The sequence below is a fragment of the Pristiophorus japonicus genome, chromosome 13 (genome assembly GCF_044704955.1).
Source record: "Pristiophorus japonicus isolate sPriJap1 chromosome 13, sPriJap1.hap1, whole genome shotgun sequence".
Classification (NCBI taxonomy): Eukaryota; Metazoa; Chordata; class Chondrichthyes; family Pristiophoridae; genus Pristiophorus; species Pristiophorus japonicus.
The window spans coordinates 77,558,010-77,573,587 of record NC_091989.1 but is presented as its reverse complement, the minus strand read 5'-3'; the positions used below and the strand labels follow the sequence as shown (position 1 = coordinate 77,573,587).

The window sequence follows — 15,578 nt, the reverse complement described above, 5'->3', positions numbered from 1 at the left end:
TATTATCAATGCTTTGTTTCGAATATTTCTAACACTGTGCACTGTAACATGATCCGCCAGGGCCAGGCACTGAGAACGGCGCTGATGCCCTCAGTTGGTTACCGTTGCCCACCACTGGGTGCAAACGGCGCAACCCACAGACCTGCTCGTTGTTATGGAAGTGCTAGAAAGCAAGGGGTCAACCGTAACGTCCCCCGCAGACTAAGATCTTGACCAGCCAGGATCCCACGTTACCTCCTGCTAATGGCGAACCGCTAGACGGGATGTTGCAGCTTATCCGTCGCAAAGACGTAATGCTCATCCCATCAGATTGGCCCCTATGGGGTAACTCTGCAACTTTGCAAAGAAAGGCAGGGAGGCTACACACAGTCGGTGGTCCGGGGCCTCCATACCCAGGATCCACGGGGACCACGCGGCCTCCCGCCACCACTGAAAGTCTCAAGGACATTTTTGGCCATCCTTGGCTTGCTAGACCTTAGGGTCAGCGACAATAGTCCGGAGCGGGCAGCCCAAATCATAAAGCCAAGCTCCACACGTGTCACGGTAGACTCCCTACAGACCCGGCTATCCCGGGTGCTACGCAGTCACCGGACAGAATCACTCAGAACCAAGCCTTCCGTAAGCTATCAGCAGAGAATGCACCATGATCGTACGGCTCCTCCACGCAACATCAGAATAAATGATGTAGACCATGCTCAGGGCCCCAGATGGGCTGCTAGCATTGTACTAGCCAAAGAGAGGAATGGAGTGTTTGTGATGAAAATGGAGTGTTTGTTGTGAAACCATGTAATGGGAAAACGCAGAAAGCATTTGGACCAGACCAAACTGCGAACTACAGATAACCAGGAACCACTGTGAAAGGACCTGGCCCCCAGCGACCCACTAACACAATCGACCTCGCTGTCACCCACGAGGATGAACCCATCATGCCTGACAATCCGATCAGACCAGCCGTGCAGCAACGATCCGACCAACTCACCTATGCCAGGATTTCAACTCAGGCGATCGACCCGGGAACACAGAGCGCCAGATCGCCTCAACTTGTAAATAAGGTGTCACCTGTACACCCTGGGCAAGCAGGTATAAAAGGCTGACGACCATGCTGCCTCCCTAGGACTCTGGAGTTACAATAAAGAGACCAAGGTCACAACAGTTTGAGCTGAAGATATACAGTCTTGTGGAATTATTCTAAAAGTAACACAAAACTTCAGGATCTCCGTCCAATCGTACAGCATGCGAGATTGACCTTTGACCTGTCGGCTTCCACTGATGACTCGTCTATTGTTCCGCAGCAAGAGACTGAACACCCTCCATCGAGCAGTTGATGAGGTCTGTTGTTTGTTCTCGAACCCTCGATCTCATTCTTAATCAAATACTAATCTGGCTGGTTCTTTTAAAGCTGACTGAGTTAGCATAGGTTGTAGAGATTATCAGCAGAATAACTACAACCATTAACATGGTCTGGCTCCCTAAATATTGCCACAAGATATCGGCTGGGGAGTTAAAGGTGGTAGCAGATCATCAGTGCAATCCTGCTACATGTTTTGTTGGATCCTAAAGCAACAAATTCATATCAGAAAGTTAAAAGTTAGGGGACCAGTTTAAAGTGTGGCTTAACACAAAGCAGGACTGACTCCCCTCTGCTTTGTGCACGGGGAATGCTTAGCCGAGGGAAAAGAGGCGGAGACACAAGATACAAGATCTCCTCCCCCTATAGAATCAGTGGGAACTTGTTCAACCTTCGTCGGCTCCAGGCTAGATCCAAGGTCGTCCCATCCTCTCTCATCGAACTACAGTACGCGGACAACGCTTGTGTCTGCGCACATTCAGAGGCTGAACTCCAAGCCATCGTCAACAGCTTCACTGAGACATATGAAAGCATGGGCCTTACACTAAACATCCCTAAGACAAAGGTTCTCCACCAACCTGTCCCCACCACACAGCGCCCCCCAGGTCATCAAAATCCACGGCGCGGCCCTGGACAACGTGGACCACTTTCCACACCTCGGGACAGACATTGACGATGGGGTCCAACACCGCCTCCAGTGCACCAGCGCAGCCTTCGGCCACCCAAGGAAGAGAGTATTTGAGGATCAGGCCCTCAAATCTGGCACCAAGCTCATGGTCTGCAGGGCTGTAGTGATACCCGCCCTCCTGTATGGCTCAGAGACGTGGACCACATACAGCAGATGCCTCAAATCACTGGAGAAATACCACCAGCGCTGCCTCCACAAGATCCTGCAAATCCACTGGGAGGATAGACACACCAACGTCAGTGCTCTTGATCAGACCAACATCCCCAGCATTGAAGCACTGACCACACTCGACCAGCTCCGTTGGGCGGGCCAAATTGTCCGCATGCCCAACACAAGACTCCCAAAGCAAGCGCTCTACTCTGAACTCCGACACAGCAATATAATTTTATACACCTGAATTAGGTCTCCCCTCAGCCTCCTCTGGTCCAGAGAAAACAAACCCAGCCTATCCAATCTTTCCTCATAGCTAAAATTCTCCAGTCCAGCCAACATCCTCGTAAATCTCCTCTGTACCCTCTCTAGTGCAATGACATCTTTCCTGTAATGTGGTGATCAGAACTGCATGCACTACTCTAGCTGCGGCCTAACTAGTGTTTTATAACCCCCCTGCTCTTATATTCTATGCTTCGGCTAATAAAGGCAAGTATCCTGTATGCCTTATTAACCTCCTTATTTACCTGGCCTGCTATCTTCAGGGATCTGTGGACATGCACTCCAAGGTCCCTTAGTTCCTCTACACTTCTCAGTGTCCTACCATTTAATATGTATTTCCTTGCCTTGTTAACCTTCCCCAAAAGCATTACCTCACACTTATCCGGATTGAATTCCATTTGCCACTGTTCTGCCCATCTGACCAGTCCATTGATATCTTCCTACGGTCTACAGCTTTCTTCTTCATTATCAACCACACAGCCAATTTTTGTATCATCTGCAAACTTCTTAATCATACCTCCTACATTCAAGTCTAAATCATTGATATATACCACAAAAAGCAATGGACCCAGTACTGAGCCCTGCGGAACCCCACTGAATACAGCCTTCCAGTCACAAAAACCTCCATCAACCATTACCCTTTGCTTCCTGCCTCCGAGCCAATTTTGGATCCAACTTGCCACTTTGCCCTGGATCCCATGGGCTTTTACTTTCGTGACCAGTCTGCCATGTGGGACCTGATCAAAAGCTTTGCTAAAGTCCACATACACTACATCATACGCACTGCCCTCATCGACCCTCCTTGTTACCTCCTCAAAAAATTCAATCAAGTTAGTCAGACAAGATCTTCCCTTAGCAAATCCGTGCTGACTGTCCTTGATTAATCCGTGTTTTTCTAAATGATGATTTATCCTGTCCCTCAGAATTTTTTCCAATAATTTTCCCACCATCGAGGTTAGGCTGATGGGCCTGTAATTACTCGGTCTATCCCTTTTTAAAACAACCCGTGCCGCTGTTGTCTACAGCCACATGTAACTAATTGGGAATCCAGATATGGATAATGGCATTTCTAATTAGTGAATAATTAGTGTAATAGACACTCTTGCTGGTCATGTGATCTCAGTGCCCCAATTCACACGGCATATACATGTGAACTTTAACCTTTTGTGAGTTTGTTGGTAAAATGGTGAGAGGAAATGCAGTGAGTGAGTATTTTTTGATCTTCCTGAGTTCTTTCCTTCCTTGGCTGCTGAATGGTGGGAGTTGTTTGTTAACTACATAGACACATGTGAAACACATACTATATTGAGTGAGTCTGTTTTAAGGTGTTTTCTACTAAAATGACTGCCTGTGGTTAAAAGGGTGTTGCTGTGACTCCCCGTGCGGTTCCTGTTGCACGACACTGCATTATGCTGCACCCCAAGGTGCCCCGAGGAGGGTGCAGCACTTGCACCTACTGTGGGACCAAGTGCCCATGAGGTGGGAGTGGCATCACCATGGTTACTGCCTCATTGTCATGGCAAAGACCCGAGGTGGGAGGGCCGGTGACCCACAGTTAGTAGGCCTTAACCTTGCCCGCGATATGTCGATGAATACAAGTTTTATTTTAATATACAAGACAGCAATGGAATTGGGAAACTTCAGAACCTCGCTCCACAGAGCCACCTAATGGCCTGTGGCACCATTGAATGGAAAATATGGACACAGCAATTTACAATGGTAAATGCTGACAGAAAGGCATGACAACAGGAAGTAAGATTTGTGAACAGGAAGTGCGCAAGATTTTTAATTATATAGGAATAAATCATTTTTGTTTATGCACTAATTGATTTCCTGCGAGGCTGAGCACAAGACTAGTGCAGTCTTCGGGTGAAGTGGAGCCAGAGGCTGGGTGTGATTGACCAAGCCCAGAGTTGGTTGGAGTTCAGGAGGAGAATACCCGCAGTACAGGCAGCAGAACTGGGAGATGCAAAATGGAGGCTCCACAGCGCCACCACTGGTGGGAGGGTATAATTACAGCGTGACCAGTTTACATAGGCAGTTCTACTATAAATATGGACATAATTTATAATGGGAAAAAGTTGACACAAGTTTGACAAGAATACAACCATAAGAAGTAAGGTTTTATAGACAGGAAAAGCATGATTTTTAATATATCACTGATAGCTTTCTCTATCCGAAAAGTATTTATTCCTGGTTCTACAAAGGATTAGAAAGGATTATTGCTCTTGCATTTATATAGCGCCTTTCATGACCTCAGGATGTTACAAAGCGCTTTACAGCCAATGAAGTACTTTGGAAGAGTAGTCACTGTTGTAATGTAGCAAACCCGGCAGCCAATTTATGCACAGCAAGCTCCCACAAACAGCAATAGGGTAATGACCAGATGATCTGTGTTAGTAATGAGGGAAAAATATTGGCCAGGACACTGGGGATAACTCCCCTGTTCTTCTTCAAATAGTGCCATGGGATCTTTTACATCCACCTGAGAGAGCAGACGGAGCCTCGGTTTAACATCGCATCTGAAAGCCGGCACCTCCGACAGTGCAGCGCTCCCTCAGCACTGCACTGGAGTGTCAGCCTGAATGAAAAATTATAGTCTTAAATGTTACCATTTTAGTTTATAGAGCGAGTATATTGGAAATAATCTTTATTATTCTCAGTCTCTGAGAACAAGGTGCTGTGCCACCCATCATCGGTTGACTCCCTTTCCACCAGCGCTGCCACAGAGGACCATGTCTCCATGGGGGGATGGGCTGCTCTGAAGGCACTGAGAGTCGTTGAGCACGTCGAACAAGGTGAGACCGAGTACCAATGGCTGTTGTTTTGTTGCACTCTGGTAGATATTGAGAACAAATCAGAACTACGTATCTGTGACAGAAGTAAATAATGGACCTTATTGGTTTCAAGTTTTCATATGTTGTGTTAGATCCTTGCGTTTTCCTAGTAAAACATTTAGGGCTGGATTTTCAGCCCGTCACTATCCCTGTTAGCGCCCCAGAGGGGCGGCAATGGCAGCGGTGACCAGCTTCCTGCGCCCCGCAGGGACATTCGGTGCCGGGTTTGCGGGACGCTGAGCAGTACCGTCCAGGAGAGGCGAGTCAGTGTGCAACGTCCCCGGTTGCAATACCGGCTGGATTTTTGACTCCTGCCCAATCCGTAACGGCCCGAATGGAAACGGCTTGAGCTATGTATTGGGAATGTTTTTGGTGAGGTTTTTTCAGGTTTCCCCCCCCCCCCACCCCCAGGCCTTTCTTAGGGCGCTCCGAGGCCAGCTGTTTACCTCGGGATTTTCCCATGCTCAGCCGGCCTAGCGCTCTGAGAGAGGTGTATAATGCCTCCCTTAGCAACCGCTCCACACTCGAGGCCCAGCTGATGAATTTTGCTGACTGAGGCGCAAACTGTTCCCGGGCGCTAACTTTACCGCCCCGCCACCATTACCACCCCAAAATCAGCAAAGCCGAAAATCCAGTCCAAGGAGTCTTTGCCTTTGTAATTGAATGAACGAAGAGTTTATCCACTGAGAGAGGACAAAGCAGTTTACTTTGTAAAGGGAGCTTTACTCTGTATCTAACCTCGTGCTGTACCTGCCCTGGGAGTGTTTGATGGGACAGTGTAGAGGGAGCTTTATTCTGTATCTAACCTCCTGCTGTACCTGCCCTGGGAGTGTTTGATGGGATATTATAAATGGGCCTTTACTCTATATTTAATGCCTGCTGTACCCATCCTGGGAGTGTTTGATGGTGATAGAAAGATAATTCCTCTCTTGATAATATAAATTCACCACAAAAAAATGTGAGAGTTTGAGTTAATTACCTCATTATATACGGTTTCTAATTGCTAATCCCCAGTAAAACCTTTGATTCTGACTGTTGTGCGTGTCTATAGTTGGTCATTTCTGGCGATTGAGAGGGAATGCTTTTGTTTCACTCAGTGCTGGGCATCGAGCTGCTCGCAGCCTGCCAGGGTATCGAGTTTTTACGCCCCCTAAAAACAACAACGCCCCTGGAAAAGGTCTACGATCTGGTCCGCACAGTGGTGAGGTACGAGGAAACTATTGATCTGCTCTGGGGCACCTTTGGACTGTGACTGTCTGGGATGCTTCCAGCCAAGATGGTTAATGTTTTGTTACTGTCTGCTTTCCAGACCTTGGATTAAAGACCGCTTCATGGCACCAGACATTGAAATTGTCCATCGGTTATTGGTCGAGCAGAAGGCAAGTTGGTACATTGCGATGTTTACGTTAGATAAAATAGTTTAATCTTTAACAGCTGACCTGAGGAAACATGTTCAAAATGTGGATCCAGTGACTGATTACTCTTTAAGATCGTTTATATACAGCCATTGGTGAAATACGTTCATTGCTTAAGGCATTTTCATTTGGCTAATTTAATAAACATGAATGAAACATTTTTTGAATGGGTTTTGCCAGTTAAAGTGGTGAGGCATGATGAAACTATTGGAATATGCTGGAATGTGCACATTATGATGTCGATGAATCTTCACCCCACATTGGTCCTGTGGAATACAGACAGGTGGAGGTTATGCTATATAAAGCTGTGGTTCGACCCCATCGGGAGCACTGTGCTCAGTTCTGGGCACCACACCTCCGGAAAGATGTTGGCCTTGGAAGGGGTATTAAGGGATATGGAACCAAGGCAGGTAAATGGAGTTGAGATACAGACCAACCATGATCTAATTGATTGGTGGAACAGGCTCGAGGGGCTGAATGGCCTCCTCCTCTTCCTATGATCTCAGGGAAAACTATCAAAAGAAATACCCAATTGCCATCACACTTTGAGATCTGGTTACTGACATCATCATCATAGGCAGTCCCTTGAAATCGAGGAAGACTTGCTTCCACTGTAAAAGTGAGTTCTTAGGTGACTGAACAGTTCAATACAGGAATTACAGTCTCTGTTACACGTGGGACAGACAGTGGTTGAAGAAAGGGTGGGTGGGACTGGTTTGCCACACGCTCCTTCCGCTGCCTGCGCTTGCTTTCTGCATGCTCTCGGCGACGAGACTTGAGGTGCCCAGTGCCCTCCCGGATGCACTTCCTCCACCTAGGGTGGTCTTTGGCCGGGGACTCCCAGGTGTCGGTGTCAGGTTACTGACACGCTATTGGTTACTGACATTGCTTCTGTTGCTGACCGGGCTGCTTCTCCTCGTAGGTTTGGGAAGTGGCACACCCTTATATCGAGAAGTACCGATCGACAAACCTGCCTGAGGCCAGGCCCATTTCACCCACCGCCTTTACCCTGGAGCCTCCGAATTCTCCCCGCAAGCGAGCTCGGAAAGAATAGCTCAATCCGCGATCGACCTCACCGAATCGTTTATAAAACTGTGACATGAACAGAAATGCTGTGTGAAACTTTCTGTAATGTATAAAGTGTGCAGTTCAATCTTTATAAAAGTAATGATGTTACGTATGCAATAACTCAAAGGCTCAGTACCGTGAACTCAATCAGGTGCGACCTGACTCTACTTTATTAGCTCTCAAAGTGCAGATTAAACATCGAGGCTTTCTTTATATACAAGGGCTGCATGTGTGTGTCTGTGGCCCAATGACCTCCAATGGTCGCTCCCCCTGGTGGCAGGTAAACCCAGGCATACATACATTACACATGTTTACAAGTTAACTGAAATACATTTTAATTTTATAAATTGGTAAGTTGTTAACATTATGCATTTTTATGTCATCATCATCATAGACAGTCCCTCGAAATCGAGTTCTCAGGTGACGGAACAGTCCAATACGGGAATTACAGTCTCTGGCACAGATGGGAGAGACAGTGGTTGAAGGAAGGGGTGGGTGGGGAGTCTGGTTTGCCGCACGTAATACGTTCTTAATATATATGTCCTTACTATACAGTATAAATGCACACGAGGCCCATACTTGAGAGAAGATCACTCTGTGACCAGTTACCTTTATTACCAAGACCTCAAGAGAGAGATGATGGGTGGAGCTTCCCCTTTTATACCTGAAAGTCCAGGTTAGGAGTGTTTCCCACAAGTTCACCCCTTGTGATCAATGTTCTCAAGATGTACAACTTAGGTCAGCTTATACATGGGTTACAATGACAGTTGAATACATGACATCACCTCCCCCGCAAAGTCTTACGGGATCACAGGTTAAGTCTCTCTGGTGGTTTACGCTCCCTTGTAGAGCGCCTGAGTTGGGGCTCCGGTTGTTGGGCGCTGATCTGAGTGTCTGCTGTTTGCAGTGCCTCAGGCCTGTCCGGACTGCCCACAGTGACTGGGCTCTCCTCCACTTGGTTCCGGTGTTCGGTCACCTGTGGTGGAGTAAGCTCTACGTCGTGTTCTTCCTCTGCTTCTTCTATGGGGTTGCTGAACCTCCTTTTAGTTTGATCCACGTATTTGCGGCAGATTTTTCCATTGGTAAGTTTAACTACCAAAACCCTATTCCCCTCTTTGGCAATCACAATGCCTGTAAGCCATTTGGGCCCTGCAGCGTAATTAAGGACAAAACAGGGTCATTGACATCAATACATCGCATCCTCACATTCCTGTCATGGTAGTCACATTGTGACTGGTGCCTGCTCTCAACAATTTCTTTCATAGTAGGGTGTATAAGGGAGAACCTGGTTTTGAGCGTCCTTTTCATTAGCAGCTCTGCGGGTGGAACCCCTGTGAGTGAGTGTGGTCGGGATCTATTGGCCAACAGGAGGAGTGATAAGTGGCTTTGTAGGGAACCCCCTTGGATTCCGAGCATCCCCTGTTTGATTATCTGCACTGCTCGTTCCGCCTGGCCGTTTGAGGCCGGCTTGAACGGTGCTGTTCTGACATGGTTGATTCCATTGCCTGCCATGAAGTCTTGGAATTCAGTGCTTGTGAAGCACGGACCATTGATGCTGACCAAGACATCCGGTAGACCATGGGCGGTGAACATTGCCCGTAGACTTTCTACCGTGGCAGAGGATGTGCTTGAATTTAAAATGGCACACTCAATCCATTTGGAGTAGGCATGTACTACAACCAAAAACATTTTTCCCATGAAAGGACCTGCATTGTCGACATGGATGCGTGACCATGGTTTGGCGGGCCAGGACCAGGAGTTAAGGGAGGCTTCCCTGGGTGCGTTGCCCAGCTGAGCACACGTGTTGCACCTGCGAACACAAAGTTCCAGGTCTGCATCTATCCCTGGCCACCAAACGTGTGACCTGACAATTGCCTTCATCATGACAATGCCCGGGTGCTCATTGTGAAGTTTTCTGATAAACACTTCTCTGCCCATCTGGGGCATGACTACTCGGTTTCCCCACAGTAGGCAATCGGCCTGAATCAAGAGTTCATCCTTGCGCCTATGAAACGGTTTAAATTCCTCAGGCATGCCCCGTACGTGGCTGCCCAGTCCCCATTCAGGACAGATTTCTTGACTAGAGACAGTAGCGGGTCTTTATTTGTCCAGACTTTAATCTGACGGGCTGTCACAGGTGAGCCTTCGCTTTCAAAAGCTTCAACAGCCATGACCATCTCAGCATCGTGCTCAGTTGCCCCCTCAATGGTGGCTAGTGGGAGCCTGCTGAGTGCATCGGCGCAGTTTTCGGTGCCCGGTCTGTGCCGAATTGTGTAGTCATAGGCGGCTAACGTGAGTGCCCACCTCTGTATGCGGGCCGATGCATTCGCATTTATGACCCTGTCGGCCAAAAGGGATGTTAGGGGTTTCTGATCTGTCTGCAGCTCAAATTTCCTGCCAAACAGGTGCTGATGCATTTTTTTTACTGCATATACACATGCTAGCGCTTCCTTTTCTACCATCCCGTAGCCCCTTTCTGCCTGGGACAGACTCCTGGAGGCATAAGTTACCGGCTGTAACTGACCATTGGCATTCACCTGCTGCAACACACACCCGCCCCCATAGGACAATGCAGCGCACGTTAAAACAAGTTTCTTACACGGGTCATATAACGTTAACAGTTTGTTGGAGCTTAACAAATTGTGTGCTCTATCAAAAGCCCTTTCCTGGCTGTGCCCCCCAGACCCAATCGCGACCTTTGCATAGGAGCACATGTAGTGGCTCTAACAGCATGCTCAATCTGGGAAGAAAGTTACCAAAATAGTTCAGGAGCCCCAGGAATGAACGCAGCTCCATCGTGTTACGGGGTCTGGGTGCTCTCTGGATCGCTTCCGTTTTGGACGCAGTAGGTCTGATCCCGTCTGCTGCTACCCTCCTCCCCAGGAATTCTTCTCTGGAGCTAAGAAGTCGCACTTCGTCTTTTTCAGTCCCAGCCCTACCCGGTCCAGTCTGCATTGCACCTCCTCCAGGTTGTGGAGGTGTTCTTCAGTATCGCAACCCGTGATGAGGATGTCGTCTTGAAAAACCACCGTCCTTGGAATCGACTTGAGGAGGCTTTCCATATTTTGCTAAAGATCGCGGTGGCCGAACGAATCCCGAACGGACATCTGTTATACTCAAACAATCCCTTGTGTGTCGTGATGGTGGTCAGCTTCTTCGACTCACTCGCCAGCTCCTGGGTCATGTCAGGTCCAATTTTGAAAAAAGTTTGCCACTGGATAGCGTCGCAAAGAGGTCCTCCGCTCTCGGTAGCGGGTACTGGTCTTGGAGTGACACCCGATTGATTGTGGCCTTGTAATCACCACATATCCTGACCAACCCATCCGCCTTGAGCACCGGCTCAATCGGGCTCGCCCAGTCACTGAATTCGACTGGCGAGATGATGCCTTCCCTCAGCAGGCGGTCCAATTCACATTCTATCTTTTCCTGTATCACGTATGGCACCGCTCTGGCCTTGTGGTGTACTGGCCTGGCCTCTGGGTTTATGTGAATCACTACCTTGGCCCCCATGAAAGTGCCAATGCCGGGTTGAAATAATGAGTCAAATTTGTCCAGGACATGTGAGCATGATACTCGTTCCACAGAAGAAATTGCATTGACATCGCCCCATTTCCAGTTCATGACAGCAAGCTAACTCCTCCCCAGCAGTGCGGGACCGTCCCCGGGACAATCCAGAATGGCAACCTGTTCTCCGAATCTTTGTGGGTCACGACTACCGTGGCGTTGCCTGGCACCGGAATGATGTCCTTTGTATATGTCCATAGCTGTGTGTCAATCGGCAATAATTTTGGCCTCCTGGCCTTGGACACGCACAACCTTTCGAACTGTTTGATACTCATCAGGGACTGGCTGGTCCCCGTGTCTAGCTCCATTAATACTGGGAAGCCATTGAGGAGCACTTTCATCATTATCGGTGGCGTCCTGGTGTATGAACTGTATATGTGCTCCACATGAACTCGCTGAACTTCAGCTTCCAGCGATTTCCCCCAGTATTCATTTGGCCTCGTAGGGCTTACATCGGGCCCGTCCTCCTCGTACATCAACCTGGCTGCAGGCTTCCTGCACATACGTGCCAAGTGACCGCTGACGTTGTAGTTTCTGCAGGTATATTGCTGATATCTGCAAGCTCTGGCTGGGTGTTTGCCTCCACATATCCAGCATGAGCTGGAGGCCCCGTTGTTGAAAACAAAAGGTCCATTACCAGTCGATTGTCTCTGACTGTCTCTGTAACTGTCCTTAAGCGCACAATTAACAGGTGTTGATGGCCCATTACTGGTCGCATTGTCCATTGCGATGGCATGAATCGCCGTTCAGCTAGCCGTTGTCTCTGTTGAATTACCCCTTTGGGTTCGACTACATGCTGGGGCATGTCCGATTGCCCTTGTCTGCCTAGAGAACTGTGTGCCGCGTTAACAATGTTGACTCCCTGGTCGTTTGCCGCCTTTGAGCCAAGATTTTTGTCATACATCATTCTGGTCTCTTCCTCCCCTGAGATAAATGTCTGGGCTATCAGAGCTGCCGCTTCCAAGGTCAAGTCTTTGGTCTCAATCAGTTTCCTGAAAACCCCAGCGTGCCCGATGCCCTCAATAAAAAAGTCTTGCAGCATCTCCGCTCTGCATGCATCTGGGAACTTACATAGGCTCGCCAGTCGCCAGAGATCTGCCACGAAGTCTGGAACGCTTTGCCCTTCTCGCCGCCGGTGCATGTAAAACCGGTGTCTCGCCATGTGCATGCTGCTCGCCGGTTTAAGGTGTTCGCCGATCAACTTACTGAGCTCTTCAAACGTCTTGTCCGCCGGCTTCTCTGGTGCTAGAAGGTCCTTCATCAGGGAGTACGTACTGGATCCACAAACCGTCAGGAGATGAGCCCTGCGTTTGTCGGCTGAATCCTGTACCAGCCATTCCTTAGTGACAAAACTTTGCTCTAGTCTCTCAATAAAGTCGTCCCAATCATCACCAACACAGTACCTCTCTTCTGTGCTGCTTAGTGGCCATGCTCGCATGGTTTAAATCCCAGTTTCTCGTCGCCAATAATATGTCCTTACTATTCAGTATAAATGCACACGAGGCCCATACTTGAGAGAAGGTCACTCTGTGACCAGTTACCTTTATTACCAAGACCTCAAGTGATGAAGGTGGGTGGAGCTTCCCCTTTTATACCTGAAAGTCCAGGTTAGGAGTGTCTCCCACAAGTTCGCCCCTTGTGGTCAATGTTCTCAAGGTGTACAACTTAGGTCAGCTTATACATGGGTTACAATGATAGTTGAATACATGACAGCATGCTCCTTCCACTGCCTGCGTTTAGTTTCTGGATGCTCTCAGCGACGAGATTCAAGGTGCTCAGCGCCCTCCCGGATGCTCTTCCTGCACTTAGGGCAGTCTTGGGCCAGGGATTCCCAGGTTTGGTGAGGATGTTGCACTTTATCAAGGAGGCTTTGAGGGTGTCCTTGAAATGTTTCCTCTGCCCACCTGGGGCTCGCTTGCTGTGTAGGAGTTCCGAGTAGCGCGCTTGCTTTGGGAGTCTCGTGTCGCGCATGCGGACGATGTGGCCTGCCCAACGGAGCTGGTCGAGTGTGGTCAATGCTTCGATGCTGGGGATGTTGGCTTGAGTGAGAACACTGACGTCAGTGCGTCTATCCTCCCAGTGGATTTGCAGTAGCTAGCGGAGGCAACACTGGTGGTACTTTAAGGTGTCTACTGTATATGATCCACATCTCTGAGCCATATAGGAGGGCGGGTATCACTACTGCCCTGTAGACCATCAGCTTGGTGCCAGATTTGACTTCCTGGTCTTCAAACACTCTCTTTCTCAGGCGACCGAAGGCTGTGCTGGCATACTGGAGGCGGTGTTGGACCTTGTCATCGATGTCTGCCTTTGCAGATAGTAGGCTCCCGAGGTATGGAACAGAGTCCACGTTGTCCAAGGCCGTGCCGTGGATTTTGATGACCGGGGTGTCATCATTTTTATGTAATGTGATGTACAAGTAACTTAGGGATACTGAGGTAGACTGTTGTTCAGCTAAGTTCTTAGAATATTGACAGCTCCAGGAACTTCAGCACTCCCTGGGCTGACATAGAAACATAGAAAATAGGTGCAGGAGTAGGCCATTTGGCCCTTCGAGCCTGCACCACTATTCAATAAGATCATGGCTGATCATGCAACTTCAGTACCCCATTCCTGCTTTCTCTCCATACCCCTTGATCCCTTTAGCCATAAGGGCTACATCTAACTCCCTTTTGAATATATCTCATGAACTGGCCACAGCAACTTTCTGTGGTAGAGAATTCCACAGGTTCACAATTCTCTGAGTGAAGAGGCTTCTCCCCATCTCGGTCCTAAATCGCTTACCCCCTTATCCTCAGACTGTGAGACCTGGTTCTGGACTTCCCCAACATCGGGAACATTCTTCCTGTTTCTAACCTGTCCAATTCCGTCAGAATTTGACATGTTTCTATGAGATCCCCTCTCATTCTTCTAAATTCCAGTGAATACAAGCCTAGTCGATCCAGTCTTTCTTCATATGTCAGTCCTGCCATCCCGGGAATCAGTCTGGTGAACCTTCGCTGCACTCCCTCAATAGCAAGAATGTCCTTCCTCAGATTAGGAGACCAAAACTGTACACAATATTCAAGGCGTGGCCTTAGCAAGGCCCCGTACAACTGCAGTAAGACTTCCCTGCTCCCATACGCAAAACCCCTAGCTATGAAGGCCATTTGCCTTCTTCACCGCCTGCTGCATCTGCATGCCAACTTTCAATGACTGATGTATCCTGACACCCAGGTCTCGTTGCACCTCCCCTTTTCCTAATCTGTCATCATTCAGATAATATTCTGCCTTCCTGTTTTTGCCACCAAAGTGGATAACCTCACATTTATCTACATTATACTGCATCTGCCATGTATTTGCCCACTCACCTAACCTGTCCAAGTCATCCTGCAGCCTCTTAGCATCCTCCTCACAGCTCACACCGCCACTTAGCTTAGTGTCATCTGCAAACTTGGAGATATTACACTCAATTCCTTCATCTAAATCATTAATGTATATTGTAAATAGCTGGGGTCCCAGCACTGACACACACAGCTGATTTTAATATCATCTGCAAACTTCTTAATCATACCCCCTACATTCAAGTCTAAATCATTGATATATACCACAAAAGGCAAGGGGCCCAGCACTGAGCCCTACAGAACCCCACTGGAAACATCCTTCCAGTCACAAAAACACCCATCGACCATTACTCTTTGCTTCCTGCCTCTGAACCAATTTAGTATCCAACTTGCCACTTTGCCCTGGATCCCATGGGCTTTCACTTTCGTGACCAGTCTGCCATGTGGAAGCAGAGTGGAGAATGTGGGCAATTAGATTGAAAGAAGAAGCTTATAATGTTGTGAAGAATACTAGTAACTGAGGATTGGGAGAGTTTCAGAAACCAGCAAAGGATGACCAAAAAATTGATAAAAAGGTAGAAAAAATAGACCTTGAGTGAAAACTAGCAAGAAATATAAAAACTGATTGTAAAGTTTCTACGAATATGTAAAAAGGGCGAGAGTAGCAAAAGTAAACATTGGTCCCTTAGAGGCTGAGGCAAGAGAAATTATTATGGGGAATAAAGAAATGTCAGAAACGTTAAACAAATATTTTGTATCTGTCTTCACAGTAAAAGCCGCAAAAAGCATAAATAAAGTGGTGAGGAACCAAGGGCCTAATGAGGGTGTGGAACTTAATGTAATTAATATAAGTAGAGAAAATGTACTGGAGAAACTAATGTGTCTAAAAGTTGACAAATCCCC

At 48.0% G+C, this 15,578-nt stretch overlaps 1 protein-coding gene across 2 annotated transcripts in view; it reads left to right on the top strand.

The window, feature by feature from the left end:
• The window catches only part of hal (histidine ammonia-lyase), a 58,568-nt gene extending 50,560 nt beyond the window's left edge, over nucleotides 1–8,008 (top strand). For both annotated transcript variants that reach the window (XM_070896701.1, XM_070896702.1), the window contains 4 exons: nucleotides 5,132–5,266; nucleotides 6,403–6,511; nucleotides 6,615–6,684; nucleotides 7,643–8,008. In XM_070896701.1, coding sequence (XP_070752802.1) covers nucleotides 5,132–5,266; nucleotides 6,403–6,511; nucleotides 6,615–6,684; nucleotides 7,643–7,774 — 446 coding nt within the window. In that variant the 3' untranslated portion in view covers nucleotides 7,775–8,008. The remainder of the gene's footprint in view (nucleotides 1–5,131; nucleotides 5,267–6,402; nucleotides 6,512–6,614; nucleotides 6,685–7,642) is intronic.
• Nucleotides 8,009–15,578: the final 7,570 nt, after the last annotated feature.